At 48.2% G+C, this 18,606-nt stretch overlaps 2 protein-coding genes across 2 annotated transcripts; one reads left to right on the forward strand and one right to left on the reverse strand.

Moving 5' to 3' along the window:
- The first annotated feature begins 79 nt into the window (after positions 1–79).
- Positions 80–5,885, forward strand: noa1 (nitric oxide associated 1). Its single transcript, XM_080525249.1, has 7 exons — positions 80–1,397; positions 1,779–1,943; positions 2,157–2,380; positions 3,924–4,055; positions 4,246–4,362; positions 4,641–4,758; positions 5,065–5,885. Exons 1-7 carry the CDS (start codon positions 116–118, stop codon positions 5,298–5,300), a joined length of 2,274 nt encoding a protein of 757 aa, XP_080381375.1. The 5' UTR covers positions 80–115; the 3' UTR covers positions 5,301–5,885.
- Positions 5,886–9,026: 3,141 nt separating this feature from the next.
- On the reverse strand, positions 9,027–18,397 carry rest (RE1-silencing transcription factor; the record flags this gene model as incomplete). The annotated part of the gene is made up of 5 exons (XM_080526981.1): positions 9,027–10,782; positions 10,933–11,317; positions 12,363–12,446; positions 17,043–17,220; positions 17,777–18,397. The coding sequence occupies 5 exons, from the start codon at positions 18,395–18,397 to the stop codon at positions 9,027–9,029; spliced, it is 3,024 nt and encodes a 1,007-aa protein (XP_080383107.1).
- Between the last annotated feature and the right edge of the window lie 209 nt (positions 18,398–18,606).

Consider the following 18,606-nt stretch of genomic DNA (forward strand, 5'->3'; position numbering starts at 1 on the left):
CGGTCAGGATATCAATGGATGCTGTCAGCGACTCACATGTGTTTTTCATATCCAAGGTTACGTTATTTTATTCCATGACTTCAAATCTATAATTCCATTCCGTTTATTTGTAAATATGTATAAGCTATTACAAGTCGTTACATTACGCGAACTTGTGACTTGCAAATGCTCTCGCCATCTGTCAGTGCCATGCGTAAATGTGAAATGGACTTCTACTATGACCAGGCTACCTGTGTCTCCGTTTGGAAGTAAGGGTCTCCCTCATGAACTCTCTCACACACGGGACTATTACACCCGGACTGCCTGCAGGTTCTACAGCGATGCAAAACGGGCCAGGGGTGGTGAAGACAGGGAGCGGGGTAAAAACGACATAATCCCGGCCAAATACACGTCCATAGAACCCGCGAAAGAGGAGGAATTTCTCTTCCTGGACTATACGGAGCCAGAGGACAATCACATGGACCAACAACTCCACCATCAACTCCGAAACATGACTGCCGGTGCCATGGTTTCTAAACCGGACAAGATCCAGGTGAGGTCGGACGCAGCTGAGAAGCAGCAGAGATCTCTCTCGCAGCAGCTGAAGTCGTTGAAAGACGCGACCCAAGCGGAGACCAGGGAGGCAGAATCCCTCATCGAGTTCCAGGACGTCGGGTTCCCCCTGGAGGAGAACAGCGAGAAGAAGAAGAAGAATAAGAAACCCAAAGGACAGCAGAAGATCTACGGTACCCCGGACGCGGAGGAGCCCGCCAGCCACACCTGCTGCTCGGGCTGCGGCGCTGTCATGCACTGCGCGGCCCCGGAGGTGGCCGGCTACCTGCCCAGCGAGAAGTACAAACTCCTCCTCGAGGAGGACAGGTTGAAGACGGCCATCTGCCAACGGTGCTTCCTGCTCACACACCACGAGAAAGCGCTGGCCGTCAAGATGACCAAAGAGGAGTACCGAGACATCGTCCGCGGGGTGAAGTCCAAAAAAGCTCTGGTTCTGTTGATCGTCGACCTCCTGGACATCCCGGACTCCATAGTGCCCGACTTGCTGGATCTGGTGGGGAGAAACAAACACATTGTGGTTCTGGGGAATAAAGTGGACCTCCTCCCCGGAGACGCTGACAACTACCTCCAGCGGATCAAACGCCAGCTGGCCCAGTGCTGCGCCGACGCGGGCATCGCCGGGGACAACGTCAAAGACGTCCACCTCATCAGCGCCAAGACGGGCTACGGCGTGGAGAACCTCATCTCCAGCCTCCAGAAGTCGTGGAAGTACAACGGGGACGTGTACCTGGTGGGGACGGCCAACGCCGGGAAGTCCACGCTGTTCAACACGCTGCTGGAGTCCGACTACTGCAAGTCGAAAGCGGTAGACGTCATCCACAAAGCCACCATCTCTCCCTGGCCTGGTGAGAGACGCAGGGGGGAGGCGGACAGGATCGGAGGACGAGATCATCATAATGATGGTGTGGGACGGAATGGAGGAATGGTGTCAAACACATGCATTCCTTATTCTGTTCCAATGCATAATGATGAGCCCGTCCTCTGATTTCTACCTCCACCAGCCTCCCCTGATGGAGAGAGCTCTCCCTTGTGACCTCCTCGTGATTTGTCGGCCCGCCTGTGCTGACTTTAACACAAATGCTAGTGTAGTTATTAAAATGACTACTACTACGTAACTTCATGTATTTACTCACTCACTACATAATCTTATAATATGTAGCTACACTTGTTACCAGTAAAAACGTAATGGACAGTGTGACCCTAACATCCTCTCTGGTCGTTGTCAGGGACGACGCTGAACCTACTGAAGTTCCCCATCATCAACCCCACACCCTACCGCATGTTCAAGAGGTCAGAGAGGCTGCAGAGCTCCTCTAAACAGACAGAGGGCGACCTTTCACCCCAGGAGCTCAAGAGGCTAGAGCTGTTCAGCAGGCAGGGCTACCTTGTGGGTAAGAACTCAGGAGAGGTGGTGGTGGTGGAGTGGGGGCCGGAGGGGGAGGAGGGGGTGGGGTTGGCTGGTGGACAAAGTGGAGGAAGGGGCTCATTGTAATACACACCATTCCTCATTCCATGGATTACAATGAGCCTCCGCCCTCCGATTTCTACCTCCTCCAGCCTCCCCTGACGCTAGGTGTGTGTGTGTGTGTGTGTGTTGTGTTTAGGTCGCGTCGGGAGAACGTACCGGGCGAGGGCGGAGTCTAACAGAGGTCTGATCGAGTTTGACCCCGACAGCCTGGCCTACGGAGACCATGGGACAGAAGAGGGGGAGGAGGCGGAGGAGAGGGGACGAAGGGGGAGGGAGGAGGAGAGGGAAGAGTTCAGCCACAACGAGCTGAAAGACGCCCACTGGTTGTACGACACGCCGGGGATCATGAAGGACCAGGATGTAAGTCGTCGCTGTACTTCCTGCTTCTCGTGTGCAGGGTTCTCACCTGAGTGTCTGAGCGGCTTGGCGCTGGATCGCATCATCAAAACCCGACTAGTTTTGGGCGTTTGGTCACATCAAAATGTGCCCAAAAAATACCAGCTAAAACGCAGAATTCACTCAGGAACGTCCTCCTAACGCTTTCACTATAGTTTATAACAGTGATGTTGTTGGCGATCAAAGATAGTCACTCTGTCATGACTAAATATGTAGTTTAATTAGAACAGGGGTCAGAGGTCAACTCTGGTCCTGCTCGGCCACTATACAAGAGGGTGCAGGCTTTTGTTCTAGCCTAACACTGACACACCTGATTGGTGCTATAGTGGCCTTGTCTGACCTGGCAACCACTAGCAGTGCAGAGGATACAGGAGATGGTGTGTTAGGTCTGGGCTGGAACAAAAGACACACACACACACTACTCCTGAGGTAAAATTACCTATAATTAGCATGTGGTCTGTTGTTATCTGCCTATGGTCTGCAAATAAGTCTACCTATACTGTGTGTGTGTTTGCCTGCCTGCCTCCCTGCCTGTGTGTGTGTGTGTGTGTGTGTGTGTGTGTGTGTGTGTGTGTGTGTGTGTGTGTGTGTGTGTGTCTGTGTCTGCGTGCCTGCCTGCCTGCGTGTGTGTGTGTGTGTGTGTGTGTGTGTCTGCGTGCCTGCCTGCCTGCGTGTGTGTGTGTGTGTGCGTGTGTGTGTGTGTATGTATGTGTGTGTGTGTGTGTGTGTGTCCACACGCACGTGTGCGTGATGAAGCTGTTTACTATAAAAGTGTGTACTCTTCTAAAAGAGAACACTGACGTCTAATTAACTCCATTTGACTCACTTTCCGCTGTGACGCAAGTCTGGTTTTAACAATTGGCAACAACAGACTGTTCCCTCACAAGCCCTCAGGGAGAGAGGAGGAGAGGAGAATGGAGGGGGGGAGGGGAGAGGAGGGGAGGAGAGCAGAGAGGAGAGGAGAGGGGCATAGGGGAGAGGAGAGCAGAGAGGAAAGGAGCGGAGGGGAGCGGCCATTTAGTCTCTCCCAACAAATCCCACACTTGGAAGTAGCATTGGTACAAGCGGGATGTCATACATTCACCCACACAGCAACAGAAATGATGCATTCACTGTACCTCCCTCCCTGCAGTACCACACACACGGGCACACACACACACACCCTCCTTCCTCCTAGCAGTACCACACACACACTCCCTCCCTGCAGTATCACTGTCAAAAGGGCTATGTGACGGGGGAAACCCCATGTTGAACAGTAACCCTATTCAGCTGCCAGTGCTGTGGTCATTCACTTCACCATCGCCTACTCACTCATTCTCTCCTTATCCCCCCTCTCTCTCTCTCTCTCTCTCTCTCTCTCTCATTTTCTCTCTCACCCCATCTCTCTTTTCCTTTCTTTCTCCCTCCCCCTCTCTCTTTCCCTTTCTCTCCCCCATCTCTCTCTCTTTCCCTTTCTCTCTCTCCCACATCTCTCTCTCTCTCTTCCTTTTTTCTCTCCCTCCCCCAGATCCTCAGCCTGCTAAGGGACCAGGAGGTGAAGGTGGTGGTTCCTACCCGTTCCATCATCCCCAGGACCTTCGTCCTCAAGCCTGGCATGACCCTGTTCCTGGGAGGCCTGGGCCGCGTGGACTACCTGGAGGTGAACGCACACGCACACACTGGTTGCACAAACACACTGGACCATGACTGTATGATAATGTTGTGGATGGTAATGTTGTGGATGATATTGTGGGTGGTTAAGTTGTGGGTGATAATGTGGTGGGTGATAATGTTCTGGATAATGATGTTGTGTTGTGGATGATGATGTTCTGGGTGGTTCTGGTTCCCAGGGGGAGAAGGCGTGCTGGTTCTCCGTGGTGGCGTCCGCCCGCCTCCCGGTCCACATCACCAGCCTGGACAAAGCCGACGCCATCTACCAGAAACACGCTGGGGACATCCTGCTTGGGGTAGGAGAACTATCAGAACCACCAGAGGCTTAGCTCTGGGTCTGGGGGTAGGAGAACCATCAGAACCACCATGTGAAAAATCTGAAAAATATAAATGTAGGAGAACTATCAGGCTTAGCTCTGGGTCTTATTGAAGGTAGGAGGACTATCAGACGCTCTGTCTCTTCAGAAGAATAATGGAATAACAGATGGGAATGCAACTGAAAACAAATTGAGGATTCTTAAAATGTATGCCTGTCTGTCTGTCTGACTATGCCCCTGTCTGTCTGTCTGTCTAGGTCCCGATGGGAGGAGAGGAGCGTATGAAGGAGTTCCCTGCGTTGGTCCCTCAGGAGTTCATCCTGGAGGGGCGGGGCTACGGCCAGGCCATCGCTGACATCAAGATATCTTCTGCAGGTCGGCCCCCCCTCCCTGTTCCTGGTCCCCCCCAGGCTACAGTATGTCACGTAGACCAGGGGAGGCCGGTGAAGGTAGAAATCGGAGGACGGGCTCATTGGAATGGAATCGAACGCGGGGTAGTGTTTGATATCGGTCCTCATTCCGTTCATTATAATGAACCCCCGTCCTCCGATTTCTACCTCCGCCAGCCTCCCCTGATGTTGACACGGTCCATATATAGATTAAATATGAAACACAATATATAAATAAATGGGAGAGATCATCATTTTTAGCGACCACTGATTGGTTGTCGTCCTGCTGTAGGTTGGGTGGCGGTGACGGGGGTGGAGGGCCAGCGCCTCGTATTGCGGGGTCACGCCCCCCAGGGTGCGGGTCTGTCTCTGCGGAGCCCCCCCCTCCTGCCCCACGTGGTCAACCTGAAGGGCGAGCGCATCAAGAAGACCCCTGCGTACAAGCCCAGAAAACCCCAGGCCCTGGTGGACTCCAGCCTCTCCCATAAGGGGGCGGAGAGGCTCAAGGTCAAGAAGAAGAAGAAGTAGTTAAAGTGTGTGTGATGTGTTGTTGTGTGTGGATGAAAACTTTCTCATTTGTGACAGTCTGGTGAAAGGGGGAACAAGTCGGCAACCAGAAGACTTGTTTGCCCTTTCACCAGGCCTTGTCATATTTGATTTGATATCCGAGCCATTTTCTCCTGGAGGTTTGGGGGGGGTAATCCATCAACTCGCGAAACTTATCAAAATAAGACAGGATTTTCCTTTAGCAACATTGATGGAATACCCCCCCCATAGTCTATGGTCTTGTATGGTAATTACAATACGTTCTGTTCAGCCAGGAAGAGCATTGTTGTACACATGTTGCTATGACGACTATATGGTGGAGAGAGATGATGGTCACATGGTAACGTATGGCGCCTGCTGAATCTGTCCATCTGTCATTGGTTAATTGAGCTACTTAAACCCTTGGTTGTAAAGGACGGTTGCCTTTCTTTTGTAAAGTGGACTGAGAATAGAAACTGTAAATATAAATGTTGTTTAAAAAAATAAATATATATCAACAGTTCCAAGCTTTTGTTTTGCACATACAACTGTAACAGGAAGGAATACACAACAACAGTTAGTCTGGATCGTAGCCAACTTTTATTAAAAAATGTACAGAGCAGAGAAATGTACAGAGCAGAGAACGATACAAGACAATAGGTGTCTGTTTCCACTGCACACAGCGCTCAACCAGCCAATTAAATTGATTTGAGCTTGGGTGACGACAGCCAATCACAACACTCCACTTTGGTGAAGGTGTTAACTGAAATTCGTTGGCAACTGTTGAATTGAAATAATAATAATAAAAAAAAGAGTAAATGTTTCATATTTATTCACTAACTGCAAATGACAGGTATAGGCTACATTTGATTACAAATGTGAAATTGTAAAACTGTTATGAAGGCGGTGAATAATAATTTTCATACTATTGGCTAGAGAAAGGACATACATACAGTACAATACATCACTAAGTGAAGAAAGAAAATCTGATCATTTACAAAGAAATAAAAAGGTATAGATTTACAGTGATATCTCTAACCGTCAACATAAGAGTGCATTTATATATACACGGGTTCTAAACTAGAGCGCTTAAAGTTTCCCAGGGAACTCACTCACTTTGGCATCATTCACACCCAAAATACAATATTGCACTGAATTCACTATCAGAGTGGTACGATTTAAACTCAACCAACCACATTTAAGAACAGGACACTAGTTGACTATGATGGAAGCATCAAGGATGGCACACACACACACACACTGAGACCCAGGAGAACACAAACGCACACAGACACACAAGCACTCCCTCACACATACAAGCACACACACCTTTAGAGGCCCAGGCAGAGGATGCGATGGTGACGACACTACTGGGTTTGTCCATGTTACACATTTCCTGTGCAGACGATCATCGACACCCAGAGAAAGTGTTACACATCTACATGATAAACCATCTGGTCTTCTGAGTACAGCTGCACAGAACATGTCTGTCTTGAACTCACCCTTCGATCTGCAGATCACACACAACAACTACAACTAAACCTACAGGAATGGTCGTACAGAGGGATATGATTCAGTAAAAAATGATGTACTGTCATTGAAACCATAGCTCTTTAAATCTACAATAACACTACACTGTTAAGATACCTAAACAACAGAAACAACAGAATGATTGTCGAAGGCACTGGAGTAAAAAAAGAAAAGAAAAAGGAAACCAGATGGAAAACGCTGCATCATCACAGGCTCAGAAGTAAAAAATTATCTTTGGACTTTTAATTCATCTGAAATCAAAATACAAAAGTGATAATAGCAAAAGTAAAAAAACAAACAAAAAAACCCATCTATTTCATAATTTGTTTGAAACATAAGCTGTCCACTCTAGATGGACACCTGTGATACTGTAGGAGAGCCTCCATTCCAGAGGAAAATCTTCTGTTCTCTTAAAATGCTCACAAGTTAGTCAGAGAGTATGAAGACTGTCCATCCCTCGGGCTATACACCCCCAGGGTCAGAAACACAAACAAGTGACTATAATTATAAACACAAAAGTGGAATACCCCCGTCTCTCCGTCTCTTCCCCCGTCCCCCCTCCTTGTCCTATATGAACTCAACGTCTCCCCATATCACGTCCAGAGTATCTCCTCGGTATCTTCATATTCACATGCAAATGCCTTCCGACAGCAGATAGACAGACCATTGTATAGAATGATATTGATCAATCATACGTGCAATGATCTAGGCGATTTGACAATGATAATCGGTAACATTCAATAACGTAAGAGAGGTGTGTGACTGGCACCTGAATGGCACCTAATTGACAGGAATGATATTCTGGGGCCAGTGGCGAACCCATATCTCCAGAATCTGGGACCTAACTCCATCCTCCATGATGACAACGCTCACCCCCACAGAGCCAGGATCATCACAGAGCACCTCCAGTATTTGGAAGTGGAGAGGGTGGAATGGCCTGCCGTGAGTCCAGACCTCAACCCAACTGAACACTTGTGGGATCAGCTTGGGCGTGCTGTACGTGGCAGAGTGACCAACGCAACCATGTTGGCTGACTTGCGGCAAATCCTAGTTGAGGAATGGGATGCCGTCCCACAGCAGTGTGTGACCAGGCTGGTGACCAGCATGAGGAGGAGGTGCCAAGCTGTTGTGACTGCGTATGGATCTTCCACACACTACTGAGGTCCCTGACAATGTATAATTAATAAAGTGTAAAAATTGCCAATATGTATCATTAAAGGGGAGGAATAATCAACAAAAAAAGTGTTTCCGAACTTTTTTTGAGGGGTTTAGTTGTCTTTGTTCTCCAGGGACACTGTGTGGAGTGGGCTTGGGGGCTGACTTTGAACATGCCCCCTCAAGCCTCTGTTCAGAGGACGGGCGGCTGTACTCGAGTGTCTCACACAATGGGAGAGGGGGGGTTCCATTATTCGGGGGCCTATTTAGGGGACGGACCACCTGGGGCCCTCTAATCTCTCCCTGCGGGAGATGAGGGGCTTTTCTTTGGTTCCTCATAGAAAAAGTGTAACACTTGGTTTCATAGTGGGCTCTCTGATGTTCATCCACAACTGGACTGATAAATGAAAAATGGGGGAGGGGGAGAAGGAGAGGGGGGTCCTTGCTGTCTCCGTAGGGTTGTTCTGATAAAGAAAACTCTTTTCTGGACCAGAATTGCTTGCAGCGTGACGTCAACCACTGTGCTAAATATATACAGTATGTTACAGAATTACATTTCATTTTAGCTGCATACAGACTGTATAAGATGTTCGAGTGTGCTATAAAACTGAATGCATATGCCATGTTCTCTTTGATGAGTGTCTTATGCAAAATGTCAAATCATGAATATTAGTTTTGCTTGCTAGATAATTGATAACTGTGCTTAGATTAAATGGCAGCCTATACTGTGAACACTGATACAAAGTGAATCCATAAAACTGAATATGTGAAATATGTACTATTAACATAGGGGTGCTCTGACTAGTATACAAGTGTTTTATATAAGGTGCAAGGGGAAAGCATAAAGTATGTCTGTCTTTTTGCCTGCCTGCCTGTCTCCCTGTCTGCCTGTCTGCCTGTCTGCCTGTCTGCCTGTCTGCCTGTCTGCCTGTCTGCCTGTCTGTCTGTCTGTCTGTCTGTCTGTCTGTCTGTTGGCACCTGAAGCATGGCGAGGAGTAAGGCCCTCTGTGTGTCTTATACGAGGAGGGGGGAGGAGCCTGGTCCTCACTGGCCCCCCTTGGCTGCCGCCCCCTCCAGGTAGTACACGTTGACCAGGTGTCGGTTCAGGTGGCGTCGGTACTCCGCCTCCAGAGGGAAGGTGCGGTCGCAGAAGATGCAGGTGTGACACTTCAGTTCCGTGGGCGTAGGGATCTCCTCTGTGGGGGTCTCGGGGTCGTTGGCCATCTTCCCCGCCGCCCCGCCCGCCGCCAGCCCGTTGAGGCCGGAGTCGTCGCTCCCCTCCGATGCACTGTCGCTGATGTCACTTCCTCCGTCGTGGCTGTGGATGCCCTCGTCCTCCTCCATGTCGGCGGGCTTGTGTCGGGGGGCGGAGGGCAGCTCCAGGGAGGGGGAGGGAGGCGTGGGGGGTTTCCCCTGCGGTCGCCTGAACGTCGGGGACGCAACTTCCTCCTCTGTGGGTGACGGAGCCTCTTCACTGCTGCTCCTGTCAGGAATCCCCTTTGCTTTGCCTGGCGAGACTTCTGGTTGGGCTGTGGGGACTTCTGGTTGGGCTGTGGGGACTTCTGGTTGGGCTGTGGGGACTTCTGGTTGGGCTGGGGGGACCTGGGCCTTCTCAGCCTCTGGAGGTGCTGTTTTAGCTGCTGGGGTGGTCTGAGACATGGGAGTTGGGTGGTTCTCTCCACCCCCAAGCTGCTCCTCAGCAGGCCTCTGCCCAGGAGAGGTGTCCAGCATTGGGGTGTGCTTCTGGTCAGACCCCTGCTCTTCTTCTTCTCTCTGCTGGAGCGCTGTGGAGGGACACATGTCTGTGTTGTTGGTCTTGAAGGTTGAGGTGTTCTCCTCGGCCGTGGAACTCTCCTTGGTCTCCAGGTTTCGTTCTCTCTTGTTGGTCTTTTTGGTCTTCTTCAGCTTCAGGATGACGGGCGCTTCCTCTGTCTGCTTCGTCCGGTTGTCAGGCTCTGGGGCTGGGGAAGGCTCAGGCGCGGGAGCGGGCTCTGGCTGGGGCGTTTTGCGGGCACTTCTGGTTTTTGATTGGGGCTGCTTTTCAGTGGCTTTGACCTTTAACCTTTTTGCCTTGCTGGCAGTGGGTTCATCAGAAGGAGATTCCTTCAGGGACAGGTCCAACGCCTCGGCTGCTCTTCTCTTGGCCTTACCTCCCTGGGTTTTCGTGGGCGTCTCCTTCTTCTGTGGTGGTTTCTCAACTGCCATTTTCTCTGTTGTTTTTTTAGATAGACTCTTACGGGGTTTGTTTGAGTTTTTGTTCTCTTTCCCCTCTCTCTCGTTCTTCAGTTTCTCTTCTTTCTCTTTCTTCACTTTCTCCTTCTCCAGCCTCTCTTTCTCCAGCCTCTGTTTCTCCAGCCTCTGTTTCTCCAGCCTTTGTTTCTCCAGCCTCTGTTTCTCCAGCCTCTCTTTCTCTAGTCTGTCTTTCTCCAACTTCTCCATTTTCTCCTTCTCCACAACAGCCTTTTCCAAACTTGCCTTCTGATCTTTTTCTATCGTTTTCTTTACGTCCGTCTTCTCGTGTGCACCCATTCTCTCCACGGCCTGTCTCTTGGGGCGCCTCTTGACCTTGTCACCTGTGTTTTCGACTGTGGCCGTTGCCTTGTCGACGACCTTCGCGACCTCTGCGTTCTCGCCAGCCTTCTCTGTCCTCTTCTGTTTCTGCGTCACCTTTTTCTCCACCTCCTTCTTGTCCTCCCGTGCCCTCTTAGGCCTCTCCTTGTCGGGGGTCTTGTGCCTCTTAATCACTGACACTCTCTCCAGGGCTCCACGGCCCACAGTGCTGGGCTTTCCACTGCTCTTCCTGGTGGAAAGATTGATGGGACTGGATTGTTTAACATCAGCAACCGACATCCCCTGTCCCCCCCTCTCCTCCTCCTCCTCCTCTACCTCCTCCTCCTCATCCCCCTCTTCTATCCCCTCCATATCCTCCACATCCTCCATATCCTCATACATTCCAGACATCTCGAACTTCCCACCCCCACCGCTTCCCTCCCGGCCGTACTCGTCCGTCGCGTCTGACCCGGGCTTCTTGACCCTGAGCTTGACCTTTGACACATCCATGGTGATCTCGGTGCAGCCCGGGTGGCGGGACTTGACGTGGTACTGCAGGTTGCACTTCTTGGACGCGGCGTACTTGCAGACAGGGCAGAGGAACTGGCGCGGGTTGAGATGCAGCTCCACGTGCTTCTTGAAGTTGCTGCGGTCGGCCGTCTTGTACTGGCAGTAGGGGCACGCCAGCGGCTTGGGCCCGTTGTGCACCTGGCGGGCGTGGCGCGTCACCTCGTGCTGGTTGGCCGCCAGGTAGCTGCAGATGTCGCATTTGAACGGACGCTCACCTGTGTGTGGGGAGAGGAAACGCGACAGTCAGAATAGAGTGGGTTGTTGTTGTTGTTTTTTGGATTGTCTTACTAAAAATAAAGAAAACAATCGCACTCTTCTCTCTCGCTGTGGCTTAATGGGCTGGTTTCACCGACAGGGTGTGTTGAGCTTCATCCTGGACTAAATCACACTTTCATTGTCAAATCTCCATCTCAAGATGCTCTTTAGTCTAGGATTAGACCAAAACCTTGACTGTGAAACCAGCCCAAAGAGTGTGTGAGTTATCCTTTATTTGTAGTATCACGTCCCGGTACTCAGCACTCTGATTTAGGTGTCTGTTGTCTGAGTATTGCTGTTCTGTTACACCAACGGGAGCACGTCACAGTCACACATATTCATCCCATGCAGGGCGGATGGAAAGAGCAGGGACGCGGAAACACAAGCAGCACTAACTGGGGGGTATTCCATCATCGTCACTAAAGGAAAACCTAGGCTTATTTTGATACGTTTCGCGAGAATAAAGAATAATAAAGAATAAGCCTGGAATTTCCTTTAGCGACGTTGATGGAATACCCCCCTTGGTCGACACACACAAAGCAACTCACAGCCCGTATTTACAAACCATGTTACCGTCCTTTATCCATAATCAACTGGTCCAGCGAAGGCAACAGAGGAGAGAAAGTTGACCGTAAGAGAGAGGATGGCTGAACACAGACGTGGCCTAGATTAGCTTAGCACAATCAACTGATTCTGCCGCACACTTCTTAAGTGCGGCGCAGTCACGCTTCTTTGTCATATATGATACTATATTCAACAACACAGGGGAGGCTGCTGAGGTAAAAATCTGAGGACAGGGCTCATTTTACTGCATGTGATATACGAACTGGTATACGAACTGGTATCAAACACACCTCCATTCCTCAATCCATCCCATGCATTACAATGAGCCCCCGTCCTCCGATTTCTCCCTCCCCTAGCCTTCCCTGGTTCCAACATGATCTTGTCAACACAGAATACAGTTGTTATTACGTTACACCAGTAGTGTCACTGGCAGACACTCACCAGAGTGCGTTCTCATGTGTCTGGTCAGGTGGGTCTTCTGGGAGCTGGAGTAGTTGCAGTAGGGACAGCGGAAAGGACGCTCGCCTGGAGTAACGACACAGTAACAGCACTGTCAGGAACAGCATAGTACCTTTTACACCATACACATGTGGGTCATCACAGTCACGTTAACAACAGTAACGGTCCTCTGTGGTCCTCTGTGACTAAGTTAGTAGAGCATGGCACTAACAACGCTTAAGTTGTGAGTTCAGTGTTTCCCCTAGGTTTGCTGCCTTGGGGGGGTGGCATGGACCGTGGCATGGACCCCCCCCAGGGGGTAAGACCCTGCCTCATACCAGCGTCATGTCCAGGGGTGTACTTGTACATTAACAGGGCTTAAAGTGGGAAAAAATCCTGTGCCTGAAACTTTTTCTTGGGAGGGGGGTCACAGTTTGAGATATTGGGAGAGCGGGTACAGAAGACAGCTTCTTGTCTCAATGTTTAAATGCATTAATACTATTTTATAGTCAATACAAAATATATGTCTCAATGTTAAAATGCATTAATACTTTAAATGAATGTGCAACAATAATATGTGCAATATGACAACCCTTGTGTACATAAGGTTCAGATATAGGAAAAGTTAGGATATTTATAGCATAGCATAGAGTACAGCACAGTGTTTTATTGTATAGTATAGTAGTATAGTAGATAGTGTACATAGCCTTTATTTATGTAAACCAGCTCTTTTCCCTTTTTTATTTTACCCTTGGCCCTCGTGTTTTTTGTCTTTTTCCAAGCACCAGGGGAGCCCCCCCTCCTAAATTTCGTTGTATGGTACCTGTACTGTATTACAGTTTTTCTCAATTGCTAAAACACATTTCACAAAACTTTCCTCCATTTTCCCAAAACTCTAAACACAACACACTTTTCTAAAGCTACATAAGCAAAACCACACCTTCTCTCTTCAAAACTCAAACTCAAACCCTACCCCTAATCCTAACCTTACTGTAACCCTAGCACCTAACCCTAACCCTAGTTTTCCCACATGTATGATAGTCATGCATAAAAATAAATCTGCGCTCCCTGTCTAACGTTATATCTAACATTACATATTTTACATTACAGTAAGGCTGATTTTGCATGATAGTCATGCATTTTTAGATATCTATTTCCCCCCTTTAAATGGCATATGATGTCCGAAATTTTACTAAAGTTCAGCCGCGAAGTTGTTGCACTGTTGTCCTATCGAGTTTTACGTAAATAAAGGTTTGAAAAATGTTACCGTATTCCCACATGTACCGTAACATGTACAATACTGTACTGTATCACAACTCAATGCAAACACTACAGAGGATCCATTACACACAACAATACTCACTGAAAACAATGTTCAGGGTGTGATGTTTTTTTATTTATTTATGGAACTATACACACACACACACACACACACACACACCACAATCATTTGCAACAAGTGTCTTACATTTTGAGTCGTTATGTTTAATGAATGAAGCCAGGTGTGTTCATTGTGTTAAAATGTTGCTGACTGCTGTGGCAAGCATTTTGCATCACATGAGCTTTAATTTGAGAATTTGACATTTTGAGCAGAGTTTTTTGCAACTTGTGTTTTAGCAAGACAAAATGTGTTTAGATTTATGAGAAAAGGAGGATTGGGTTTTGTGAATTGTGTCTTCATGTGAAATGTGTTTATGGTTTTGGCAAATGGGAGCTAGTTTTATTAAATGTGTTTAGAGAACTGGTCATTTGGTTTAGAGAATTGGCTTTTGTGTTTTAGCAATTGGGAAAAACTGTAATGACAATAAAGACCATTCATTCATAATACTGTTTTATACTTAATAAAAAATAAAAATAAATAGATGTCTTTAAAAGGCCAAACTGATTGCATCACTTATTAAGCCACTATCACTATAACAAAACAGAATAAAATATATACATGTCTTTAAAAGAACAAACTGATTACTTATTAAGCCACTATCACTTATATTCTCCTTCTTGGCACCACGTCCCATAAGGCTTCCCGTCACTACTCAGGGTTTTTCCTGGCTCAAAATGAGGCGGAGGTGGTACCAGTGGTGTTTGACATCGGGGGGGACCCTTGAAGCAGGGCTGTCTGGGGGTCCTTAAACGAGCATCAAACACTTAATTTCTTGCATTCTGGTGAATTGATATGCACCAATTTGTGCCCTTTCGCCATCAATTTATGGTGGAAATGTCATTATATATGTAAAGGAAAAAACAATATTCAGGCACCAGATGGCCATTCAAAATATAATGTAATATAATGCAATATAAGGCTCTCAGGCATTCTGTACTTTCAAATATGTATTCTCCTTGAGCAGTCAACATCAACTATCAGCTGTTTCGCTAGCAAACACGAAAGCTAAGTTTGTGAAACAGCGCCCCCGCCACCACGTCGGCGCAATGCCGCAATTGCAGTTTTTTTGTTTTTTTTTTTATTCTCCCGCGCCGGAAATCCGGCACTGTGCCGGAGTACTTTAAGCCCTGCATTAAGCCGCCTCACGCTACGGAAACAGGAGATAGGCTCCAGAACCATCGGTTCTCAAGGCTACTTACTTATGTGGTCTTGACTACCTGTCCACTTTCTCACCTGGTTCTTGCTCTCTCTCTGGTGTGCCGACACCATCCTGCTCTCTCTCCTTCTCTCCCTCCCTATCCTCCTCTCTCCCTTTTGCTGTCAACCAAAAGGTAAACAAAACAGCCAGAGTATTTATAATCTGCTGTGGGCAATCCAGTCAGATAATGTCATTTTGACTTTACTCTCTCACCTGAAAAAAAATCGTATGTCCAACTATAAAAAACGGACATTTCCAATGCTTCAATCAACTGTCCATGTACTGTAAATATGCCATTATGGTATTACCATGAAGCCCAACTCTAGCAGAATAAGAAAGATAGTATATCTACTTTAAGTAAAATAATAACGTGCCTCCAGTTACCTCTTTAGCTGGCAAGTGTGCAAGGAGACTAGCTCATCTCATCACCTCTGAGCTAGCTAGCTTGCTAGTTCTTTGACACTATTTACTAGGGGTGTAACGGATCACCTAACTCACGGATCGGATCGTGTCACGGTTTTTGAGTCACGGATCGGATCATTTTTCGGATCAACACAAAACATAAAAATAAAAATAAAAAGCTTTTTCCTCGAATTCTGTAAAAACACCACTTTTACTGTGTGAAACCCAACAACATTCAAGATGTCAAAACTGGTATATATATGTGTGTGTGTATATATATATACATACATAACATATTCTACACTCAAACATTAGGCTACATATTAAACAGAAACACACATTCAACTTAAATGATGCAGTAGGAGAGAGGGAGGAGGCACCTGGTTGCAGCAGTGAATCACTGGGCTCTTTAAAGCAGACAAATAAACATGTTTTATGCCACTTTTAACTAAATAATAAAGTGAAACCTTACTTTAAACATGGTATGAAAACATTGGCTACATTATCAGAAGTTGTCAAGCTGCCTTTTTCGTGCCTCCCGTCAACACACCAGGGTGATGTCACGGCAAATGTGTGGCCATGCTCGTACGACTTTCTCGTTGCACAACGCTTAAACACCGTAACTTTTTTATCGACCACACTTTGTCCGTCATTGTTATAATTGACAGAGAAGCCAAAGTGCTCCCATACATGGGATTTAAATGACGAGGGAGGCATTTCGAGTTCTTCTCTGTCGCCAACATTAGCAGCACTACTCTACTCGCCATGAAACACTTGGGCTGCGTTCGTAAATTTGGTCTGAGGGCGCCGGAGAGCACACTGGGTCCGACGTCATAAAGGGACCAAGTAATTTGATTGGACAAGAGGCGTTCCATGAATGCTGATCAGATTCCAGAGCGAATTTACGAACGCAGCCTTGTTCTGGATTTTTTTCTTTCATTATCAACCTATCATTGCGCTTTAGAGTAAAACAAAGCACGCAACTGTCGCGTCTATCTTTTCATGGCAACTCTACATTGTGATTTACAAGGGATATTAACTAATATTAAGTAATATTATTACTTGGTTACATTTTGCAATTGATCCGCGGTACACATGCGTGCCGAACCGTGGGGGGCGATCCGTTACACCCCTACTATTTACACTATGGAACTATAATCAGACACTTTCTAGTCACGATAATAACGACCAATTTTAACCAAATTGTCAGAACACTCAGCAATTATATTTGCTAACGTTTCAACTTGCTTACTTTCAATCTGCAGACATCACAGCCGGCAAAAACTCTCGCGTCTCGCGTGCACACTTGCGCAAAATCTTGTATTATTCTCCAGCGCTGGCACAGCGAGAGGTGTGGAGATAGGTCTGGCTATGCGAGACTACGGCGGACTAACGTTCCCAACGAGCCTATGGGCTTGCCACTCGCCAGATTCTGGTTGGGTGCGTTTAAAAAACGCGGATATTTTAGCCTGCTCGTCAGATGTTTGGTGTCTAAGTCCGTAATAATTCCTCTTTCTTGGGGGGGGGCGGGGGGTTCCGTTGGGAGGGCGGCACGCCCCCCCAAGGCAATGGTAGGGGAAACACTGGAGTTAGATTCTTACTGGGACCATATATACTGACAAATGTATGCACTCAGCATAAGTCGCTTTGGTTAAAAGCGTCAGTATCCGTAATAGTATACCTGTGTGTGCGCGTGTCATACCTGTGTGAGTGCGTATGTGCTGTATGTAGTTGTTCTTGCGGTCGGAGAAGTAGGAGCACTGGCTGCAGGTGAACAGCTTGCTGGGGAAGTGGTTCCTCAGGTGTTTCTTCCAGTGGTACTGGCTGATGGTGGTGTAAGTGCAGATGGTGCACTTGTACACCCGCTGGTCCTCACCCTCCTGAGGGGAAGGGGGGGGAGGGGGTTGGAGGTGGAGGATTGTTAACATTCTAGAGTGCCAAGGGTGACTTTATTCACCGAAAATGCATACATTTTGATGCTTCATGTTGTAGCCAATCAAAGTACTGTTGTAAAGTAAACACCACATAAAACATTTAAGCAAGAAAGGGACAGAGAGGCAGAGAGAGATAGACAGACAGATACATCGATAGATATTTAAGATACAGAGAGATACAGAGAGAAAGAGAGAGACAGACAGACAGACAGACATATAGATAGACAGAAAGATAGACAGAGAGAAAGATAGATACACATTACACACACACATATATATATATATATATATATATATATACACACATATAGAGAGAGAGATAGACAGACAGACACATACAGGCAGACAGACATATATATATATAGAGAGAGAGAGAGATAGATAGATAGATAGATAGATAGATAGATAGATAGACAGACAGACAGACACATAGATAGACCGACAGATAGATACCTAAACAGACAGACAAACAGACAGATACATAGACAGACAGACACTCTACCTGGTTGTGGTGTTTCAGGTGGGCCATGTAGTGGTCGTAGCGGTTGGTGTTGTAGCCACAGCGCTCGCAGCGGATCACCCCTTTGTTGTCCCCTCCGGCCTCTGCCCCCCCCGGGTCTGGCTCCGCCCCCCCTGACAACACCGCCGCCTCTTTGGCCTTGTCGGCCTCGACCCGACGCACCACCACCATCTTGTTGGCGCTGTGGATGCTGATGTGCTGGATGAACTCGGCCTCACACTGGGCCTGATAGCTGCAGGGCTTGCAGTAGAAGGGCTTCTTCTTCTTGGCGGCCTCCACTGCCATGGCATGCGTCCGCTTGCGCTTGGCCGGGGTCAGGCCGGGGTCAGAGGGCAACTGGAGGTCTGAGCTTTTGGACAGGTCCTCTACCGTCACCCCCTCCTCCTCCTCTTCTTCTTCTTCCTCTTCCTCCGTGACATCTTCTTCATCCTCGTTCTCCTGGACCAGGTGGGCGGCGGCGACGCGAGTGGAGGCTGGAGGGGATTCTGGGTAGTCGATGACGCACATCTCACCGCCCTGGGCGTCGTAGCTGTAGCGGATGACGTTCTCGTCCTCGCTGTCCGAATAGCAGCTGCCACTGCCCACCGTCTTCAGCTCCATCATCTCCTTATTCTCCTCCTCTGCGAAGTCGCCTCCAACACCACTGACTCCGCCTCCGCCACTCGCCTCCGAGGGTGTGGCGGCCACATTGGCCAGCAGCACCAGCTGGGGGGCGGAGCTGGGGAGCTCAGACAGCGCGTGGTGGGCGGGGTCCTCCACCAATGGGATGACAGCCGTAGGGGAGAACAGGCCAATCCCCATCGGATACACCG

The sequence above is a fragment of the Nansenia antarctica genome (assembly GCF_963989245.1).
Source record: "Nansenia antarctica genome assembly, chromosome: 3".
Taxonomy (NCBI): domain Eukaryota; kingdom Metazoa; phylum Chordata; class Actinopteri; order Argentiniformes; family Microstomatidae; genus Nansenia; species Nansenia antarctica.

What these genes read in the sequence shown, in the direction of transcription:
- noa1 (XM_080525249.1), top strand. Translation starts at nt 116, where the DNA reads ATGTATAAGCTATTACAAGTCGTTACATTACGCGAACTTGTGACTTGC. An exon ending in GGATCATGAAGGACCAGGAT is followed by an intron (nt 2,381 to 3,923) that starts GTAAGTCGTCGC and finishes TCCCTCCCCCAG; the next exon opens with ATCCTCAGCCTGCTAAGGGA. An exon ending in GCCGCGTGGACTACCTGGAG is followed by an intron (nt 4,056 to 4,245) that starts GTGAACGCACAC and finishes TCTGGTTCCCAG; the next exon opens with GGGGAGAAGGCGTGCTGGTT.